Below are 21,460 nucleotides of genomic sequence, written 5' to 3'. Positions count from 1 at the left end.
ACTGTGTTTTCATATACTGGATTCTCGACAAAGCTCATGCTAATATATCTACGGCTGTACTTACCATTCCTAGTATGTCTAGTGCAAATTCATCCGGTGTAGATACATATAGACTGCATTTGGATCACTCGTCGCGGTGCTATTTCGGTTGTTAAAATTGGATTCGTTGAGACATTTCTTCATTTCCTGTTGTTCTTTCTGCTTTTTTCATTTCTATTGATTATTTGTGTACCTGTTTGACATTTTACTGCATTGTTCGGTGCTAGTAACCTACTGTAAGCGTTAGTAACATGCTGTAAGCGTTAGTAACATGCTGTAAGCGTTAGTAACATGCTGTAAGCGTTAGTAACATGCTGTAAGCGTTAGTAACATGCTGTAAGCGTTAGTAACATGCTGTAAGCGTTAGTAACATACTGTAAGCGTTAGTAACCTACTGTAAGCGTTAGTAACATGCTGTAAGCGTTAGTAACATGCTGTATCCAGACCACAGAGAAATCACAGTTGACCTTGAAAGGTATACGCAGCTTTTAATTCCTCTCATCTATCACCTGCTCTTGTAACCTACTCTAATACTCACCCTCTTCCGTATCTGTGTACATTTCTCTTAAACTCATGCACTATTGTAAAGTGGCTGTTCCACTGGATGTCAGAAGGTGAATTCACCAATTTGTAAGTCGCTCTGGATAAGAGCGTCTGCTAAATGACTTAAATGTAAATGTAAATGACGTAAGCGTTAGTAACATACGGTAAGCGTTAGTAACATACGGTAAGCGTTAGTAACATACGGTAAGCGTTAGTAACCTACTGTAAGCGTTAGTAACCTACTGTAAGCGTTAGTAACATACGGTAAGCGTTAGTAACATACTGTAAGCGTTAGTAACATACAGTAAGCGTTAGTAACCTACTGTAAGTGTTAGTAACCTACTGTAAGCATTAGTAACATACGGTAAGTGTTAGTGACATACTGTAAGCGTTAGTGACATACAGTAAGCGTTAGTAACCTACTGTAAGCGTTAGTAACCTACTGTAAGCGTTAGTAACATACGGTAAGCGTTAGTAACATACGGTAAGCGTTAGTAACATACGGTAAGCGTTAGTAACATACTGTAAGCGTTAGTAACATACTGTAAGCGTTAGTAACATATGGTAAGCGTTAGTAACATACGGTAAGCGTTAGTAACATACTGTAAGCGTTAGTAACATACTGTAAGCGTTAGTAACATATGGTAAGCGTTAGTAACCTACAGTAAGTGTTAGTAACATACGGTAAGCGTTAGTAACATACGGTAAGCGTTAGTAACCTACAGTAAGTGTTAGTAACATACTGTAAGTGTTAGTAACATGCTGTAAGCGTTAGTAACATACTGTGAGCGTTTCTCTGCACCCGCTATAACGTCTGCTGAACTGTGTGACCAATAAACTTAGATTAATAGGTTTATTTTTTACGTCCTCACAAAGACAAGTGTGGACATTTCGCCAGTCCCCATAAGGAAAAATGCAAATTTAGGCTTAAGGGTTAGATTTAGGGTTACAATTAGGGTCAGTGGTCAAGGTTAGGGTTAGGGTTAGGTTAAAGGTTTAGGGCTATGGGTTAGGGAAAATAGGATTTTGAATGGGATTCAATAGTTTGGTCCCCACAAGGATAGTAAAACAAACGTGTATGTATGTGTGTGTGTGTGTGTGCGTGTGCGGTTAAGTGTGTGTGTCTCACTATAGGTTAAGTGCTGTGAAGCCCCTGCTGATTCTGAGATCAGCTTTTTCAGCCGATGACTCCGGCAGCAGTACCAGCACCCTGTTGAGCCGTGAAAATCCAGAGAGAGCTGGAGGGGAATGGAGTGGCCAGCCCAACCAACCCTTGTCAGGGAGTGTGAGAGAGAGAGAGAGAGAGAGAGAGAGAGAGAGAGAGAGAGAGAGAGAGACAGACAGAAGGAAAGAGCCTCTGCAAAAACAGTCCTCTCACTCCCTGGTGGGAATCTCAATTGTAGTTCCTTGATCCCTCGCATCTGCTCTGCTTACCTCCTTATAGTGCATCAGAGAAGATCCGATAGAAGCCTTCTTTGTGCTTTGAGATGGAGGCGAGGAGAGAGGACGCGAGGAATCAAGTAAATTCAGATGAGATTCACACTCGCTGGGATGGGCACCACGTCACAGCGAACTGCAATCTGGGTACTGATGAAGGATGTAGGGGAGCAGGGGAGAACGGGAGCAGTGCGTACGTACCTCAGCCTTGACTCTATTATCTCCGAAGCACAGGTGCTGCAGGTATGCGGCGGCGTTGGCCTGCACCGAGGGGAACTGGTGCTGCAGCATATGAATCACCTCAGGCAGCTCAGGGTCACGCCACGCAAACTCCCTGGAACACAGACACAGAAAGAGAGATGTCAGACACACAGACAGACAGGGAGACGTAGAGACAGGGAGACAGAGGGAAAGAGAGACGGGGGGACAGAAAGGCAGCGAGAAAGAGAGACAGAGTGATAGGGGACAGAGAGACAGGTGGACAGACAAACGTATCACTATGATGACATCACGCAACAACTATTCCCCCTTACCACAGGGCTGGGACTCTGCAATAAGGAAATGACATCGACGGCTGTTTACACTCCAGGATTATTGCTTTTCTCCCAATATGAAAGGAAGATACTTCACTGGGGGGAGTTTCATTTGGAAGACTCTAAAAGGTATGTCTTGCCTTGTGGACAATCACTGCCATGATCAATGACATCTACTAGAATTGTCTACTGGAACTCTCCTACTGGAATCCACGAACCTTACGACAAGAGGAAAGCATAGACGACAAAGTCTGTGTCTATTTCAGCGAGTGTGTTTCACGCTGGCCTTCTGATAAACGCGGAGGAAGCGAAAGAAGTGGAAGTGAGACAGTAGCAGCGAGAGGTAGACCGCGTCCTCATCGTGACAGACGTGGCTGTAATGCTCCTTGCACCCGTGTGTGTCACATGAAGCAAGACACCACTTCAATCAAATAAAATTCTATTATAATCTAAACGACCCTGGCGGGGGGGGGCAGTACCAACACCACGGCTACATTTCCCCTGGTACCGAGTTGAGGTCCAGTTGATGCAGGAACATGTTTCTCTCAGGCGCTTTTAGCCCCGCCGCGGAATATGTCCCAGATGGCGCCCTATTCCCTTTATAGTGCACCAGTCGTGACAGAAGTAGTGCAGTATACAGGGAATAGGATGACGTTTGGGACGCACCCCAATCTGACCTCAGTCCGCAGTGCAAAGCAGACTTTGCTACCGCTCTCGGCTAGAGCAACACACAGGGGTGTGAACAGCGCTCCCAACGTGCAAGGTGAGGGGTTTGGCGCTCGAGGGTCAAAAAAACATGGTGCACATGCCTGCGTAGCAAGAGCAGTCGCAGCGGTCCACTGAATCTGAGGGTCCATTGTAGAGTGGTCCGTGTAGCTTAACGGCTAAGGCTCTGGATGTCTGCCCAGGGGGGCTTTCTGTTTGACTAGTAAGAGGACACTAATGTTGACCCAGCACTATATAGAAGCCCAGTAAGCACTGTTAGTGCCAGTGGGTCATATTCAGTCGGTACCAAACGGGAGCAAACGGGCCAAAACGGGGAGGGATCTACCAGGATTCATCCAATGAGAGACCAAAAGTGTACGTTTTGTTTTTGCCGTGGAACGTTTTGCCACGGTGTGCAGTCATGAATACGACCCGAGTGCCTATTGAGCCGCTTACCTTGGGTCCTTCTGGATGCTGTCTATGGAGGGCGAGCGGGTGGTCCCGTCGTCCATGACGAGCGGCTGCCGGGCGTAGTTGCCCTCAGAGGGTCGGTACTGGGCAGAGCGGTAGGGCTCGGCGTACGAGGCTGTGGAGTTCAGAGCGTAGTTGCTTCTTTGGTACATCATGGCATTGCGCTGGCTAGAGGTCCTCTGGAGGGTCCCCACGCCTGGAAAGACAAAGGAAAACAATTCAGATTGATTTGAACAGGGGGACAGAGAGACACTCACCAGCTCCAGACACTAGACCTGCCTGAGTTAGCGAAGATTAGCAGTGTTGTTCAAACTACTTCACCTAGAGGAAGTGTCCCAAATCGTACCCTAATTCCTTTATAGTGCACTACCGTTGACCACGGCCCAAAGGGCTCGGGTTAAAAGTAGTGCAATATATAGGGAATTAGGGTGCCATTTGAGACACACACAGAGACGTGTTGACCACAGGAGGTTGGTGGCACCTGAATTGGGGAGGATAGGTCTCGTGGTAATGGCTGGAGCAGAATGGGTTTCCATGTGTTTGATGCCATTCCATTCGCTCCGTTCCAGCCATTATTATGAGCCGTCCTCCCCTCAGCAGCCTCCACTGGTGTTGACTGGAGTATTTGGTATTTTATTAGGATCCCCATTAGCTACAGCCAAAGCTACACTTCCTGGGGTCCACACAAAACATCACATAATACACAACATTAATAGTCAATTACAGCTGAAGGACAGAACTATATAAAATGACATAATACATAACATTAATAGACAGGTACAGAACTACATACTGTACATTTAAAAGAAGAATACACACTTTCATATTCTTATGCCTTAGCAATCCATACAACATGTACTCATAATGACAGCTACACTGCAGTCATCCATTTTGTTACATTTACTTACTGTTCAAATTCTAGGTCCTAATTCTAATCTCTCAGAACCAGTTGTTCTGTAAACACGAGGAAGCATTTCACAACATTAAGAGCCACCTGTGTCCTTGGTTCTCCCATTTGACGTCAAGACTCTTAATAATAATAATGTGATTCGTAGATGTTACGGAATGCAAGTGCAACGAAAACAACAACGGAAATGCAACAATTCCTCCAGCTAAGGCTGTTTTCACCCTGGCAACCGTGCTATTCCGTTCATAAATGAGCTACAGAGGGAGTTGTCTCTCCGCTAACGGCTTCAATTTAATCCCTTACCTCAGCAACCGTGTTGGAGTTTCCTCCCGATAAAGTTTAAATTTAATCCTTCACTTTAGCTACATATGAGGACATTTCAGAGATCCATCACTCCGCTCGGTTCAATAAATTGAACAGTCATCATTATCATCAGATGGGCTTCACTTTATGTCCGTCTTCACGTCTAGGCATTTTTATTTAACCTTTATCTTGACAGTGAGTCGATGCTGAGATCCAAGTTCTCTTTTCCAGGAGAAGCCCTGTACAGCACCACAATACACTTCAAAATACAATAAACTACACATCGAAAATTCACGTTATTATACGCAACAATACATGAAAAGTTCAACACAATCATAAGAAACAGACACATTTCTCAGTAAATATGTTTTCTGAAAACTGTCTGAAATGCCCTAGAGGCCCCAATTCCTCCAATTTTAAAGGGTATTGTAAGATAATTCCACACGTAAGGTGCAAGGAAATTAAAGTCTGATTTACCTAACTCTAGACACCAAAGGAGTCTCCAGAGCTAACCAACCCTGTGAACGGGCTTGATAACTTGTCATTTTCAATCTTAACAGTGATGTTAGTTAAGATGGGAGTGTTTGGTGTGATCTACGTGACTTCAAAGAGGTCCAGCCAACATTTTGGTGCAGTGAAAAGTAATCAAACTGGGTCCTGGAATAAAATGAAGGACACTATGAAAATCCAAGAGTTTAAGAGAAGAGGCCGCTACAATAGTATCACCATAATCAAGAACAAGTAGAAAAGTTGACCGCAAAATCTGATTCCTAGAGAGACAAGGTTTGCCTCAGTAAAAAAACGCCCACTTTAAATCTTAGGTTTCTTAACAAACTCAGTCGTAATCTCTTTATAAACTGTAAATCGTTGTCGATCCAAATAGCAAGGTATTTGTATACGGGGACTCGTTTGATTACAGAACCATCCCATAAGTGATCCATCTGAGACAATCTTACGAGAACTTGAAACATGTGTTTTAGAATCAGTAAAAACCTTGTCACAGCCAGGTCAGCAGTCGGGCAATTGTGTACGTGATAATAATATCCACATATAGAAGAAATTCAAATGTTTTAACAGATTGACCAATATAGTGTAATGTGTTACAGTCTACCACCCGTAAAGGGTTAGCTAAGGTATAGTGTAAAGTGCTACAGTCTTCCACCCGTAAAGGGTTAGCTAAGGTATAGTGTAATGTGTTACAGTCTACCACCCGTAAAGGGTTAGCTAAGATATAGTGTAATGTGTTACAGTCTACCACCCGTAAAGGGTTAGCTAAGATATAGTGTAATGTGTTACAGTCTACCACCCGTAAAGGGTTAGCTAAGGTATAGTGTAAAGTGCTACAGTCTTCCACCCGTAAAGGGTTAGTCAAGGTATAGTGTAATGTGTTACAGTCTACCACCCGTAAAGGGTTAGCTAAGGTATAGTGTAAAGTGCTACAGTCTTCCACCCGTAAAGGGTTAGCTAAGGTATAGTGTAATGTGTTACAGTCTACCACCCGTAAAGGGTTAGCTAAGGTATAGTGTAAAGTGCTACAGTCTACCACCCGTTAAGGGGTAGCTAAGGTATAGTGTAATGTGTTACATTCTACCACCCATAAAGGGTTAGCTAAGATATAGTGTAATGTGTTACAGTCTACCACCCGTAAAGGGTTAGCTAAGGTATAGTGTAATGTGTTACAGTCTACCACCCGTAAAGGGTTAGATAAGATATAGTGTAATGTGTTACAGTCTACCACCCGTAAAGGGTTAGCTAAGGTATAGTGCGTGTCCTTTGGACTTTCATTTATTCATAAAATGAATAAATTCCCCTTGATATGGAGTTTCTCCAGTTCTCTTGCGGATTTTTCTCCGGTTCTCTTATGGATTTTTCTCCGGTTCTCTTATGGATTTTTCTCCGGTTCTCAGAATCTTGTTTTGCATTTCTATTGTCATTCCCTGCACCACACACACACACCACACACACCACACACACACACACACACACACACACACACACACACACACACACACACACACACACACACACACACACACACACACACACACACACACACACACACACACACACACACACACAAAATAAGAATACACTTTAATACACTTAAATAAAACTTTGCTCTACTGAATAACAGTAAGTACTCAGTACTGCTACCCCGTGTATATAGCCAAGTTATCATTACTCATTGTGTATTTATTATTACTTTTATTATTACGTGTTTTACTTTGCTATTATTTCTCCATTTTCGTCCTCTCTGCATTGTTGGGAAGTAAGCATCTCACTGTTAGTCCACACGTGTTGTTTACAAAGCACGTGACCAATAAAATGTGATTTCATTTGAGACTATCACATCACATTACGGAGGAGTACCTCCTTACTCTACCGAGGCCGCTGCTTACAATCACTTCCTCTCAGCAGGCCCTGATATCCTGATGCCAAAGGCACATCTTATCTTTCACTTTCACCCAAACACCAGATGTGCTACAGAGGGACATGCTACCGCTATTTAGGTCGGAGATGTTGTGATGTGCTGCATTATTCGTTTTTTTGGTTGTTTTTTTTTAAAAAGCTACTTTTGCTGCCTGCTTGTGTGAAATGGCAGGGAGTTCTATGCTATCAGGGCCCTATATATATGTTCTAGAGCCACATTTTCCATAACCAGATCCAGCTGGGGTCTACAGCTTAAGGAATGATTTGTACGAAATACTATGCTCTTAATCTTAGATATATTCAGGACTAGTTTATTGCTCTCCACCCATTCTGAAACGAACTGCAACTCTTTGGCACAGGGTGTGGCAGAGGGCGTAAAGCCGCAACGCGTACGTTGTTCCGCTAACAGATTATGGTCAATCATTTCAAAAGGCTGCACCGAAATGCAGCTCCCACCATCTTCTTATTAAACAATGTATTTCAGCAGTCATTGGTGTCAGTTGTAAGACATGTAGAACGCCCTTCTCTATAGGAATGCTAAAAGTCTGTTTGTTCGTAGATAAATAACATTGTATCTGATACAATACAATTCTTTCCAAAATTTTGCCAAGAGCTGGCAGTAGTCTTATTGGTCTGCTGATAGAACCAGAAAAGGGTGCTTTATAATTCTTGGGTAGCGGGATGACATTAGAGCTGGAGGGAAGCGGAGGGAAAACCTTTTTCTCCAAGCTCATCTTGAAGATGTGAGAAATAGGAAAGTCAACATATTCCGCTACCATCCTCAGCAGCTTCCCATCTAAGTTGTCAATACCGGTTGGTTTCTCATTATTGAGGGCCAGCCACAATGTTTTAACCTCTTCCCCGCTAACTTTATGAAATGTTAATTGCCATTGCTTTTCTTGGCATTTTATGCATGAATATGATGGCCAACAGTTTGTTGTTGGCATTTCATGCCTGAGTTTGCCAATGAAGTAAGTAGCTTTCGAAATAATTGGTCACATCAAAGAGTTTTGTGATGAACGAGTCATCTAATTCCATAAAAGACAGTGTTGAATGTGTTTTTCTGCCCATAATTTCATTTCAAGTTCTCCAAAGCTTCCCCCCCCCCTCCCATCAAATGTTATATAATTTATCTTAGTTTCTTTATATTGAGTTTAGCCACATCATTTCTCAATTTGCAGTAAGTCAGATGTGCAGACAGACTCATTACCCACTCCTTTTGCTTCCTTCTCATTCAACCATACAGTTTTGCAGCTCCTCATCAATCCATGGAGCCTTAACAGTTCTAACAGTCAATTTCTTAACAGGTGCATGTTTATCAATAGCTGGAAGGAGCAATTCCATAAATGCTTGAAGTGCAGCGTCTGGATTCTCCTCATTACACACATCAGACCAATCCATCTTCTTTATATCTTCAGCATAGGAACCACGACCAAACTTTTCATATGATCTCTTACATATTATTTTAGGCCCTGCCTTTGGAACTTTGGCTTTTCTGGATAAAGGTATTATATTGTGGTTACTACATCCAACGGGTGAGGATACATCTTCAGAACAAAGTTCTGCAGAATGAGTACAAATATAATCAATACACGTGGGTGATATAGTACCTGGACTGTTTGTGAACACCCTGGCAGCTTGATCAATAACCTGAACTAGAAATTGGTTACAGTGAGCTTCTTCTTTTTAAGCGGACAACTCAATGGGAAGCAGTCTATATTCCGGTCACTCAGAAAAGAGACCTGTCTGTTAACATCACATACACTATCAAGCGTTTCACACATATTATCCAAATACTGACTCTTCGCATTTGGCAGGCCGATAGCAGCACCCCAAAAGAATATGCTTTAGATGTGTCAGGTGAACCTGCAACCACAACACTTCGACAACCTTTGGCGTGAGATCTCCTCTGAGGTTCACAGGAATGTGTCTCTGAAAACATACAGGGAAACCATATGCATTCCTGTCTCTTCTATAGATGTTATATCCCTGTATTGCTACTGCTGTGTTGTCAAAGGAAAGACCAAAGTGAGTCTCAGTGATGGCTAATATATGAATGTTATCTGAGGTTAGCAAGTCACTGATTTCATTAACCTTATTTCTTAGGCTGCCTATATTAATATGGGCTCTTTTAAGCCATTTCCTGGGTAGCTTATCAGAGATAAGCATCAAAGCAAGCCTCAATCCGGGTGTGGGGGCTTAGACTATGAACCCCTCTGCTTGGTTCTCTCACCCCTTTCAGGCTTTTGGGTGGGAGGATGGACAACGAGCCTGTCGTAGCAGATGCAAGCAACGTCCCGACGCTCTCTGTCAGCTTTAATGGCTGGTATCAGTTCTCTTCGACTCTGGCGCACAGCTTCAGCGTTGTCGTCGTTGAGGAAGATGCCGGTTCCTCTCAAGTTCTTGGCACTGTCCATAACAGCCACGTTTGTACCTCGGGAACTTTAGCGCTATCGACCTGGGTTTGTCATCTGGATCGGTTTTGCAATCCTGTGGGCGCACTCACCACACTTTCACCTCAGACTCCGTCCAGGTCTCGTTTGGAGACTCTATTTGGAGATGCTATTTTGCCTTGATTGTCCTTCCAGTTAAGCCTGTATCCCTGTCATTACTAACACCGATTCACCGACAGTGTTGATGCCTTTCCTCGTGGACTGACAGTTAGTGGTCATGCTGCTGCAGTCCTTTTTCAACTCATCATCAAGCTGAAAACACACAAGGCTTTTTCCACTCACACAGCAATTCCTCCAATCCGTCTCCACTTAACGACGAGGGTAAAACAGCACTCCCATGATTCCACACTATACAAGTCTCCTTCTTCAAAAGGGACTGTTTTTTTTGAAAGAGGTAGGATTAAGCCAGGCAGATCCTGCAGGTTTTCTCACAGGGCTGCAGTCTTGCAGTAGGTGATCCAGCAACACTCCTCTTCTTATCCCTCTCTCCTGTCTGCTTCAGCGTGTTCGGAGGCCAGCTCCACACAGTGCAGTGAGCCCGGCCAAGTGTCCTGCACAGGAATAGACACACACAGCCCTTCCTATCTTGGTGAAACCGCACCGGCGCTAACGCCAGCTAAGCTAACACATAAACACACCAACAGGACATCCTTCCTTCGAATCTTCCAGGCAATGGCAAAAATTTAGTCGACGAGCGTCTTGACTGTGTCACTGTCCATACAACAATGTCTATTTTTCTGCCCCCCTCTCTCCCTCCTCGCGTTGTGATATTGTGACCTAGTTTCTCTCACAATATCACACACACACACACACACACACACACACACACAGCCTGGCCCTTGACCGCCTTCCTGCTCCGAGCAGCACACATAGCCCACGTGACTGCGTGACAGCTTGACTGCTGCTCTCCTCTCCTCCGGTCACATTTCTATCCTAACATCCTGCAGGGACTGGGTCTGCATACGCTGCAAACACACACACACAAGGCACACATACGACACTCACAGTACACACACACACACAGTCCCTCCCACTAGAAACAGGACGTCAAATTGAAGCGGCCCTCCAAAAATATTTTTTTGCTCGCATCAATGCCCCGCTCTGCTTGGCAGTTCATAGGCCAGTCCAGACTCGCTGCCTTCAGGCTGTGCATACGGAGCATTCGGAAAGTATTCAGACCCCTTCACTTTTTCCACATTTTGTTACGTTACAGCTTTATTCTAAAATTGATTAAAACGGTTTTTTTTCCCCCTCATCAATCTTCACACAATACCCCATAATGACAAAGCAAAAATATTTGAAAATATTTGAAAATGTATTAAAAACAAAAAAATGGAATATGACATTTACATAAGTATTGGCAGCGTTAACAGCCTCCAGTCTTCTCGGGTATGACACTACAAGCTTGGCACACCTGTATTTGGGGAGTTTCTCTCATTCTTCTCTGCGGAGTGTTGCTGCACAGCTATTTTCAAGTCTCTCCAGAGATGTTTGGACAGGTTCAAGTCTGAGAGACTGGTCCCGAAGCCACTCCTGCGTTGTCTTGGCTGTGTGCTCAGGGTTGTTGTTCCGTTGGAAGGGGAACCTTTGCCCCCAGTCTAAGGTCCTGAGCGTTCTGGATCAGGTTTTCATTAAGGATCTCTCTGTCTTTCCCTCGATCCTGACTAGTCTCCCAGTCCCTGCCACTGAAAAAATCCCCACAGCATGATGCTGCCACCACCATGCTTCACCGTAGGGATGGTGCCAGGTTTCCTCCAGACGTGAAGCTTGGCATTCAGGACAAACAGAACAGAGAATCTTGTTTCTCATGGTCTGAGAGTCTTTAGGTGCCCTTTGGAAAACTTCAAGCAGCTGTCATGTGCCTTTTACTGAGGAGTGGCTTCTGTCTGGCCACTCTACCATAAAGGCCTGATTGCCAGAGCGCTGCAGAGATGGTTGTCCCTCTGGAAGGTTCTCCCACCTCCACAGAGGAACTATAAAGCTCTGTCAGAGTGACCATAGGGTTGTTGGTTACTTCCCTGACCAAGGCCCTTCTCCCCCGATTGCTCAGTTTATCCGGGCAGCCAGATCTAGGAAGATCTTGGTGGTTCCAAATGTCTTCCATTTAAGAATGATGGAGGCCACTGTGTTCTTGGAGACCTTCAATGCTGCATAAATGTTTTGGTACCCTTCCCCAGATCTGTGCCTTAACACAATTCTGCAGACAATTGCTTCAACCCCATGGCTTGGTTTTTGCTCTGACATGCACTGTCAACTGTGGGACCTTATATAGACAGGTGTGTGCCTTTTCAAATCATGTCCAATCAATTGAATTCACCACAGGTGGACTCAAATCAAGTTGTAGAAACATCTCAAGGATAATCAATGGAAACAGAATGCACCTGAGCTCAATTTCGAATTTCATAGCAAAGAGTCTGAATACTTAAGTAAATAAGATATCTCTAGTTTTTGCAACAATTTCTAAAAAACGTTCACTTTGTCATGATGGGGTATTGCTGAGAATTCTTTATATTTTTGAATCCATTTTAGAATAAGGCTGTAACGTAACAAAATGTGGAAACACTCGAGGGGTCTGAATACTTACAGAATGCACTGTAGGTTATGGGGGTGACTCAACTAGCACACCGCAGAAAAAAACACCCACAGCAAATATCCGGAAATATCACTAAAACTCACATTTGTCTTTTCTAACCAGCACAGACTTTACCGACGGCTGTTTTATTGAGGATTTGTTTACTTACTATGACGGTGACATGTGGTTGCCTCACCTTGCTATCTGAAAGGGACACCGCGAGATTTTGACAATTTACTACTTACTCGGAGTCAGATGAACCCGTGCAGAGATTCTTATGTCTCAGTATGCAGTACCTTTAGACATGGTATCTATAGGTTCATTTGACTCTGGGTATGTACAATAACCTTGCAGTATCCCTTTAGGATGAGTGTGGTACCTTTGACTTGCTCTGGAAAAGGGCATCTGACTAAAATATATATGTAGAAACGTGTCCCTTAATCAACAAAGTTATACTTTATGTAACTACAGATCAATTCTCATAGTTACTTAAGTAAACAAATAATGGCTACAAGCCACCACTTTTAAAGTCTACTAAAAAAATCTTTTAAGGGGAAAAAAAAAACACTCTAAAATGCTACAAAATCAGCATTGATCAGCATTTGCATTCCAGCCGTACCTGAGTTTGGCAATGTTCTTTTTCTGCGCAAGGAATCAATATAGCCATTTAGCATAAATAACCCTCGTTCTCACGAGAAATACACCAGAAATACTGCAGATAAAGAATGTAGCCGTGGAAAAAGGCCATTCAAATGTAATTTCACACCGTAACAAAGAGTGCTTGGGGATGAAATTAGTTTTTTTTTCTCTTCTAATGAGGCCCAAACGTCCTTTTTTCTATTCCTCTCAATATAGCTGGGCGCAAGCACATTATGGGCCCTTATCATTATCTGAGAGGCTTCTTCTGAGCATCAATACCATTTATTACTGGACTTCTGGGTCAGGGAGGATCTCAGGTCTGCTGAATAGAGGATGCTGAATTAGGTGAGTGCTGGAGGACGAGGGACGATGAGGGGGGTGAGGAGAGAATACTAACTTCCAAACACAAACCGCTGGCAGTGGCTGCAATGTCTGAGTCCCAAATGGCACACGATTCTCCATGGGCCCTGATCAAAAGTCGTGCACTAAATAGGGTGCCATTTGGGGCACGGGCTGGGCTTGTCCTACTTTTAGGCACTGGTCAAACAAAAGTAGTGCACTTAATATGTAATTGAGTGCCATTTAGGATGCAGCCTGTGTGTGGACATCCTACAGTCCCCTGGCCCCTCATCCCTCTTCTCATTATGAGTGTGACACACAGGTAATTGACTCTTTTGTGGCTTGAGTATCAGCCCATGCCTGTCTCCTCTCCTGTCTCAGAACCATCTTTGACAGAGGAGGGAGGAAGGGAAGGATGGAGAGACAAGCTAGCATGCAGACTGGCTGGGCTGGAGGGCTGGATGGCTGTCTGGCTTGGGCACAAAGTGTTCCCGAGTGAGATTGAGTGAGTGAAAGAGAGTGAGTGAGTGAGTGAGTGAGTGAGTGAGTGAGTGAGTGAGTGAGTGAGTGAGTGAGTGAGTGAGTGAGTGAGTGAGTGAGTGAGTGAGTGAGTGAGTGAGTGAGTGAGTGAGTGAGTGAGAGAGAGAGAGAGAGAGAGACAGACAGAGACAGAGAGAGAGACAGAGAGAGACAGAGAGACAGAGAGAGACAGAGAGAGAGAGCATATGGGCTAGAGTGGGGATCTAACATATATAAACCATGACAGAGTCATTTTAAATGAAGGATACTGCTCTCTCCTCAACATCTGTTTCTCACTAATGCTGCCTGTCTGTCCTCACTGCTGATCAAATCTGCTTATTAATGCCTTGATACCATATTGTTTACATTAGTGTTCTCATCAGTGCACACAGAGACGACAATAGGGTTGCAAAATTCCAGGAACTCTCCCAAAACTCCCAGGTTTTTCCAGAAATTCCAGTTGAAAGATTCTCGGAATTAGGAAGGAATAAACAGGAAATCCGGGAATCCTCCAACCAGGATTACTGGAAAACCTGTGAATTTTGTGAAAGTTTCAGGCATTTTATAGGCCTGGTCATGTGGTTACTGTACCTGAGGGCCCCCTGTAGATGGCGCTCTGCGAGGCATGGTTGAGGTCCACGGGGCCCTGGTGGCTGGGGCTGCGGTACAGGGGCCCATGGAAGGTTCTGTCCTCGTAAATGGGCGTGATGTGTCGGTCAGGGGACATGGCTGACCTCAGGTCCTGACCCAGCTGGCTGTGCTGACTGGCGTACGAACTCCGCATGCCTAGAGGGATAGGGGAGGGAGGCGAGGGAGCGTAAGTCTGCATCCCAAATGACAACTTATTCCTGATATAGTGCACTAGTTTTTGGGCCTTGGTCAAAAGTAGGGCACTATAGAGGGGAGAGTGCCCAAGACAGTATTACAGGTTCCGGGTTAGAGACTGCCACCGGCCTCGTGCATCTCCCAGTGTGTCACCCCTAATCACCATTAGCATCACACAGTGACAGCACTGGAGCCACTACACAGCAGCACACACCACAGACAGGGATCAACTGCGATGATTCGGGCACTCTGGAATTGCTAGCGAGAGCTCAGAGGAAAAACTCTGCGTTACCCGCATTGGAGTTTGACATTTAAGCCGTTAAAGACTTAATTGAAATGAATTCATGGCTCATTTCCAATTCTGTGTAATGCTAAAGGCAGTAGCTTTTTCAGTTTTTCATGCCACACCGCCCCAGCTCTCATCTCCACCCTCTCTCAATGATTCAGCTTATTAGTTAACACACTCTCTTCTCTCTAGCAACTTAGCTGGGAAAATGTACTCTTAGCCATACTTCTCATAGCACCTATCTCGCCTAGGAGGGGAAAAAGAGTGAAATAGAACCCAAAGCCTCAATCACTAGTTGAAACCGCCCAGCATCATTTTTCAGTATGAGAGGCCACAAATGGGAAGAGTACCAAATGGCACCCTATTTCCTATGTAGTGCACTACTTTTGACCAGGAGCCATAAGGCTCTGGTCAAAAGTAGTGCACTACAAAGGGATTAGTGTTCCATTTAGAATGCAGCCCCCGTGCCTTGACAGGATAGAAGTTGCCTTCCCCATTCTCAGGCTTTGTAGTGAGAGAGAAGATATATAGGCTAGTAGAACAAGGCTGAGCCATAAAAACGTCAGGATGTGGCCACGCGTGTTTCTGCAAATGGAGAGGGGGGCTCTCTTCCCCATAAACTCATCTACCAGGGGGAAACCCCACTGAGGTCAGTCAAATTACAAATTCACACCAGATTAATTACTATGATGATAGTATTTGGGGGAGTCGCAACGCAGCATGGCTGACTAGCTGACTGACACGAGGGCCGGTCGGTCCAAATGTGGAACAATTTCAGCGTCCCAAATGGCACCCTATTCTCTGCTTTTGACTGGAAATCTATAACAGTAGTGGACTATACAGGGAACCATAGGGTACCATTTGGGACGCATCCCAAGCCTACAGCAATTATGAAGCATATACTGCTCTGCATCCACACATATAAATCCGAAGCTCCAGGGCCATGATGCTAACGCCACGATACTCTCCGATCCCCTCAGCTTCAGGCAAATGGACCCCAACACACATGGCTCATGTGGATGTGCGTGTGACGTAAAGTCGCACCAAGGGGTCTTAACTCCCCTCAACTCTACTCCCTCAGCCCCAGTGCGAGAGAGACCGCAGTGGCCGACTCACTGAACAGTCACTGCCCACGTCCCTCGCTTCAATAGAGCGGGCGCCGGTCCAACACTGCCCGGCGAGCTGAGGCTCCAAAGCTGCTCAACACTGACACTGTCATGCGTTAACGAAATGAATTAGGGATTCTTATCGGAGTTCAAGACAGCGAAAAGGAATAAATAAATATGAAATATATACGTCTTCCTCCAGGAGAGTTGAAGCCCAGTGAGGCAGGTCGATATATACTCAGTAGCAGCACACCTTTCTCCTCCGCCTCAGAAACAGGACCAAATAAACATGACCTCTGGAGCATACGCAGTGTGCCTTCAGCTGTGGAGAGAGAGAGACCCGGGGGGGGTTGCAACAGCGAGACCCCTGATAACCTCCAGCTTCGCACACTAACTAATGAACAGCTAAACGACAAGCCAGTGGAGGCTAAACCCTATTCAAACAGTTTACTGGGCGACATGGAAAGCATAGCTAATGCCATCCTCTAAAACGGTAAGAGGTAGTGACATCTATTGAATTGCTTCAGAGAGGACGGGAAGGGAAAGGACTCAGGCTACACAAACTTTCTCAAAATTCCCAGGTTTTCCCTCCTGGTTCCGGGAAACTTCTAACTTGGATTTCCTGGAAAAACTGTGAATTTGGGTGAAATTACAGGACATTTCCAGCCCAAGGTGGGACTTGTCATTGGCGAGGTTAATGTGTGCTGATGTGGCGACACGCCCAGCAGTGGCTCAGTCAATCAATCTGCAGCGCTTCGGACGCTTCGGTGTTCTTTCCGTCTGGAAGTAAATCGCTTCAGCTTCTCTTGTTTAAATGTTGCCAACGAGAGAGGGGGAATATCAATGAGTCGGTGTAGGACACCACATCACAGCCTGCCACAGCCCAATAATCAGCTAAACCCATCAAACATAAGGAAGGCTTTCAGTAGAACTGTAGCTGGAGAGGAGAGAGGGAGGAGAGGAAGAAGTCTCCCAGAGACAGGAGCATCCATGCATATCCATCCCACTCTGCTCTGCAGGCTCTCTCTCTCCCTCTCCCTCCCTTCATCTCTCTCTCTCTCTCTCTTTCTCGCTCTCTTAACAGCACCATTATAAACCTTAGCACGCTAATCCCTGTGCCTTTCTTCTGCTTCCCTGGTGAAATGTAGCATTCAGGTTCGGAAGCAGCTTCAAATTGTCTCTGAAAATAATATATGACTGTCGGTGATGAACATTCATGGCGTGTTATACTTGTTTAATGCTGCCTTAAACTCCTCCTGTGGCCCTAACAGATTGCACTTGGCAGAGGCCAGACGTACTGTAGGGAGGTGGTGGTTTGGCACACCGACTCCGCAGAAACAAACATTTAAATGGATGCAGCTGACTTACATTCCTGTTCCAAAATAATTCTCAAAACCTTTTCCCAACAAGGGAGTAAGAAAAGCAAAATCCATGAAAACAATCTGTTCCGCTCCCAAGAAGAAGATTACACAAGTATGAAAAGCTGGAAGCTTTAACTCTACACCAGTGTGTCCGTAAGCCAAAGTGTTTACGTTAGGCGTGGGCTGAGCACCCCACCTGCATAGAGGCTGTTGATCGCCATTTCCCTTTGCTCTCCTCCAGTGCCCTGAAATGGACATCGGGCATAATGGCCAAGAGATGATTTGTCTTCATCTTCCAATTTTCATCAGGAGAGAGGAGAAATTACTTCCTGCCAACGCTGCAGCAGGTGGGGGAAGAGGAGGGGAGACCAGGGAGGGGGCGAATCGTGGTCTGGCTCTGGCCAGAGGGAGAGAGGGAGAGAGGGCTGCAGCCTGCAGGCTTCAGGCCGGACTCAGGTTTCAACTGACCGGTGGTATTTGTCAACTGAATGCAAATGAGCGAGGGCGTGTGAACATCCACATCCCTTTCACTGCTACTGCAGACATAATCCACAGGTCACACATGCAGTTCTGGCCCAGATGACCATAGGAGAGCAACTGTGCCATGCACATATTTAATTTTGGATTCGAGATGCTAAATGTGAGCCTGGAAGGAGAGTTTACAGTCTTACCAGACACCTAGGTATTTGTAGTTGTACACATAAGTCAGAACTGTCCAGAGTAGGGCAGGTGCAGGCAGCAATCGGTTGAAGAGCATGCATTTAGTTTTACATGCATTGTATGGCATGTATGGAGGTTTGCTAACACAGTGTCCAGAGAAGGGCAAGATGTATACAGAATGGAGTCGTTTGCATAGAGGTGGATCAGAGAGTCACCAGCAGCAAGAGCGACATCGTTGATATATACAGAGAAAAATCTGGCCCGAGAATTGAACCCTGTGGCACCCCCATAGAGACTTCCAGAGGTCTGGACAACAGGCCCTCTGATTTGACACACTGAACTCTATCAGAGAAGTAGTTGGTGAACCAGGAGAGGCAGTCATTTGAGAAATCAAGGCTATTGAGTCTGCCGATAAGAATGCGGTGATTGACAGAGTCGAAAGAAGGTCGATGAAGACGGCTGCACAGTACTGTCTTTTATCAATGGTGGTTATGATATTGTTTAGGACCTTGAGCGTGGCTGAGGTGCACCCATGACCAGCTCGGAAACCAGATTTCATAGTGGAGAAGGTACGGTGGGATTCAAAGTGGTCGGTGATCTGTTTGTTAACTTGGCTTTCAAAGATTTTAGAAAGGCAAGGCAGGATGGATATAGGTTTATAACAGTTTGGGTCTAGAATGTCTCCCCCTTTGAAGAGGGGGATGACCGCGGCAGCTTTCCAATCTTTGGGGATCTCAGGCGATAAGAAAGAGAGGCTGAACAAGCTAGTAATAAGGTTTGCAACAATTTTGGCAGATCATTTTCGATAGAGAGAGTCCAGATTGTCTAGCCCACCTGATTTGTAGTGATCCAGATTTTGCAGCTCTTTCAGAACATCAGCTGTCTGGATTTGGGTGAAGGAGAAGTGGTGGGGGCTTGGGCCAGTTGCTGGGGGGGTACAGAGCTGATGGCCAGGGTAAGGGTAGCAAGGTGGAAAGCATGGCCAGCCGTAGAAAAATGCTTATTGAAATTTTTCGATATTCGGATATCGGTGATGACAGTGTTTCCTAGCCTCACTGCAGTGGGCAGCTGGGAGGAGGTGCTCTTATTCTCCATGGACTTTACAGTGTCCCAAAACTTTTTGGAATTAGTGCTACAGGATGCAAATTTCTGTTTGAACAAGCTAGAAAAGTTGCATATCGCTGGGGCTATTTGATGCTAATGCAGTACACCACAGGATGTTTTTGTACTGGTCAAGGGCAGTCAAGTCTGGGGTGAACCAAGGGCTATATCTGTTCCTAGTTCTACATTTTTTGAAAGGGGCATTCTTATTTAAGATGGTGAGGAAAGCACTTTTAAAGAGCAACCAGGCATCCTCTACTGATGGGATGAGGTCAATATCCTTCCAGGATACCCGGGCCAGGTCGATTAGAAAGGCCTCCTTGCTGAAGTGTTTTAGGGAGCGTTTGACAGTGATGAGGGGTGGCCGTTTGATCGCGGACCCATTACGGATGCAGGCAATGAGGCAGTGATCGCCGAGATCCTGGTGGAAGACAGCAGAGGTGTATTTAGAGGGAAAGTTGGTCAGGATGATATCTATGAGGGTGCTCATGATTACAGATTTAGGGTTGAACCTGGTAGGTTCCTTGATAATTGGTGTGAGATTGAGGGCATCTATCTTACATTGTAGGACGGCCGGGGTGTTAAGCATATCCCAGTTTAGGTCACCTAACAGTACGAACTCTGAAGATAGATGGGGGGGCAATTCATTCACATATGGTGTCCAGGGCACAGCTGGGGGCTGAGGGGGGTCTATAACAAGCGGCAATGGTGAGAGACTTATTTCTGGAAAGGTGGATTTTTAAAAGCAGAAGCTATTGGGCTTGACTGGCCAAAGAGACCAATCTGTTTGCAGACTTTGCACCTTGGAGAAAGAGGTTTAAAAAGCCATTTGTGTCTGGGAGAGAGAGATCATCAGTCACCGTATGTGGATTATGGCCATCAGCACGAGAGTGAGTGAATGAGTGAGTGAGTGAGTGAGTGAGTGAGTGAGTGAGTGAGTGAGTGAGTGAGTGAGTGAGTGAGTGAGTGAGTGAGAGAGAGAGAGAGAGAGAGAGACACACACTGGGCAATACAGTGATATAATGGCCTCGTGGAGATTATTATTCTTGGGCCCTGATTTACAAAAGTTCAAGAAAGTAATGGGAAAGTAATAGGAAAGTAATGGGAAATAAATGGGAAAGTAATAGGAAAGTAACGGGAAATAAATGGGAAAGTAATAGGAAATTAATGGGAAAGTAATGGGAAAGTAATAGGAAAGTAATGGGAAAAGCACAGACTTACTTGGTCCGGGAAAAGATAACTGTACATTTGAAGGCATTTCTCCACTGCCCTATGTGAATGGGGGTTTCAATGCTTGTAAAAGGAAATAGGTTGAAAATGACGATCATGCTACGAACAGAAAGGTGACACGCGTCGTCCCCACAGAAAAAAAACATGTATGCCATGCTCAGACACTAATCTAGGGAGAAGTTGCCCCTCGACGCTGATCTTGGGTCAGTTGAGTCATTTTCCCCACTAATGGTTAAGGTCATGACAGGAAGCTGGTTCCTAGATCTGTACCGAGGGGAAACTTCACCCCGGACCCAAGCACATTATGAGGGGAGGGCAACATGATGAAGTTAGAATTCACCTTGAAGGTCATCATCGACCAGGAGGTCTGACGATATCCAATGGCGGCAGGAAAAGTTGGTCAAAAAAAACAAACACACACACATCTCAACCTTTTCATGATAAAAACATGGAGAAATATTGCTGCAATCTGGGACTAAAGGCTATGCATTGCCAGGGACCTCACGAGATGTATTGCAATTCTCACAATTCTATATGTTTTGCAGTTGGATGCTGTGAATTTATTTGCGAGGGACAAGAGAGACGAGAGCAGGAGAGCATTAGCTCACTTTTTTTTTTTTTTAAGAAGATGAACAAGCTATAGGATGAAAAATACCAGAGCATTGGCACAGGTTTGAAAGAAAAAAAACACGTTTATACTCGGAGTCAAGTATAAACGTCCAAATATATACTGTATATTGTCCAAAATATATATCCTTTTTAAATCAGGATATGCAACTGTTTTGATTTTTTTCCACTAGTGGGACAAAGTAACACAAAGTCATATGAATATTAATTTAAAGACGGGCACCATAGACCGTATATAAATGACGGCAGGCACTCAGTAAAATGAGATAGGCCTTGTACCAGAAATTGGCTGCATGCATTCTATATTCATCTGCAAAGCCGTCCATTATGAAAACAGGAATCATTTGTAACCCCTTCTTTTATAATCCCTGTGC

At 44.9% G+C, this 21,460-nt stretch overlaps 1 protein-coding gene across 7 annotated transcripts in view; it reads right to left on the bottom strand.

Annotated features, from left to right (window-relative positions):
- Positions 1–21,460, bottom strand: part of LOC135547170 (plakophilin-4-like) — a 115,650-nt gene that overhangs the window by 26,168 nt on the left and 68,022 nt on the right. For all 7 annotated transcript variants that reach the window (XM_064975901.1, XM_064975899.1, XM_064975904.1 and 4 more), the window contains 3 exons: positions 14,482–14,676; positions 3,714–3,924; positions 2,221–2,353 (listed from right to left, as the gene is read on the bottom strand). In XM_064975901.1, the coding sequence (XP_064831973.1) occupies positions 2,221–2,353; positions 3,714–3,924; positions 14,482–14,676 (539 nt within the window). The remainder of the gene's footprint in view (positions 1–2,220; positions 2,354–3,713; positions 3,925–14,481; positions 14,677–21,460) is intronic.

The sequence above is a fragment of the Oncorhynchus masou genome, chromosome 10 (genome assembly GCF_036934945.1).
Source record: "Oncorhynchus masou masou isolate Uvic2021 chromosome 10, UVic_Omas_1.1, whole genome shotgun sequence".
NCBI classification, from domain to species: domain Eukaryota; kingdom Metazoa; phylum Chordata; class Actinopteri; order Salmoniformes; family Salmonidae; genus Oncorhynchus; species Oncorhynchus masou.
This window is presented reverse-complemented; position numbering and strand designations above follow the sequence as displayed.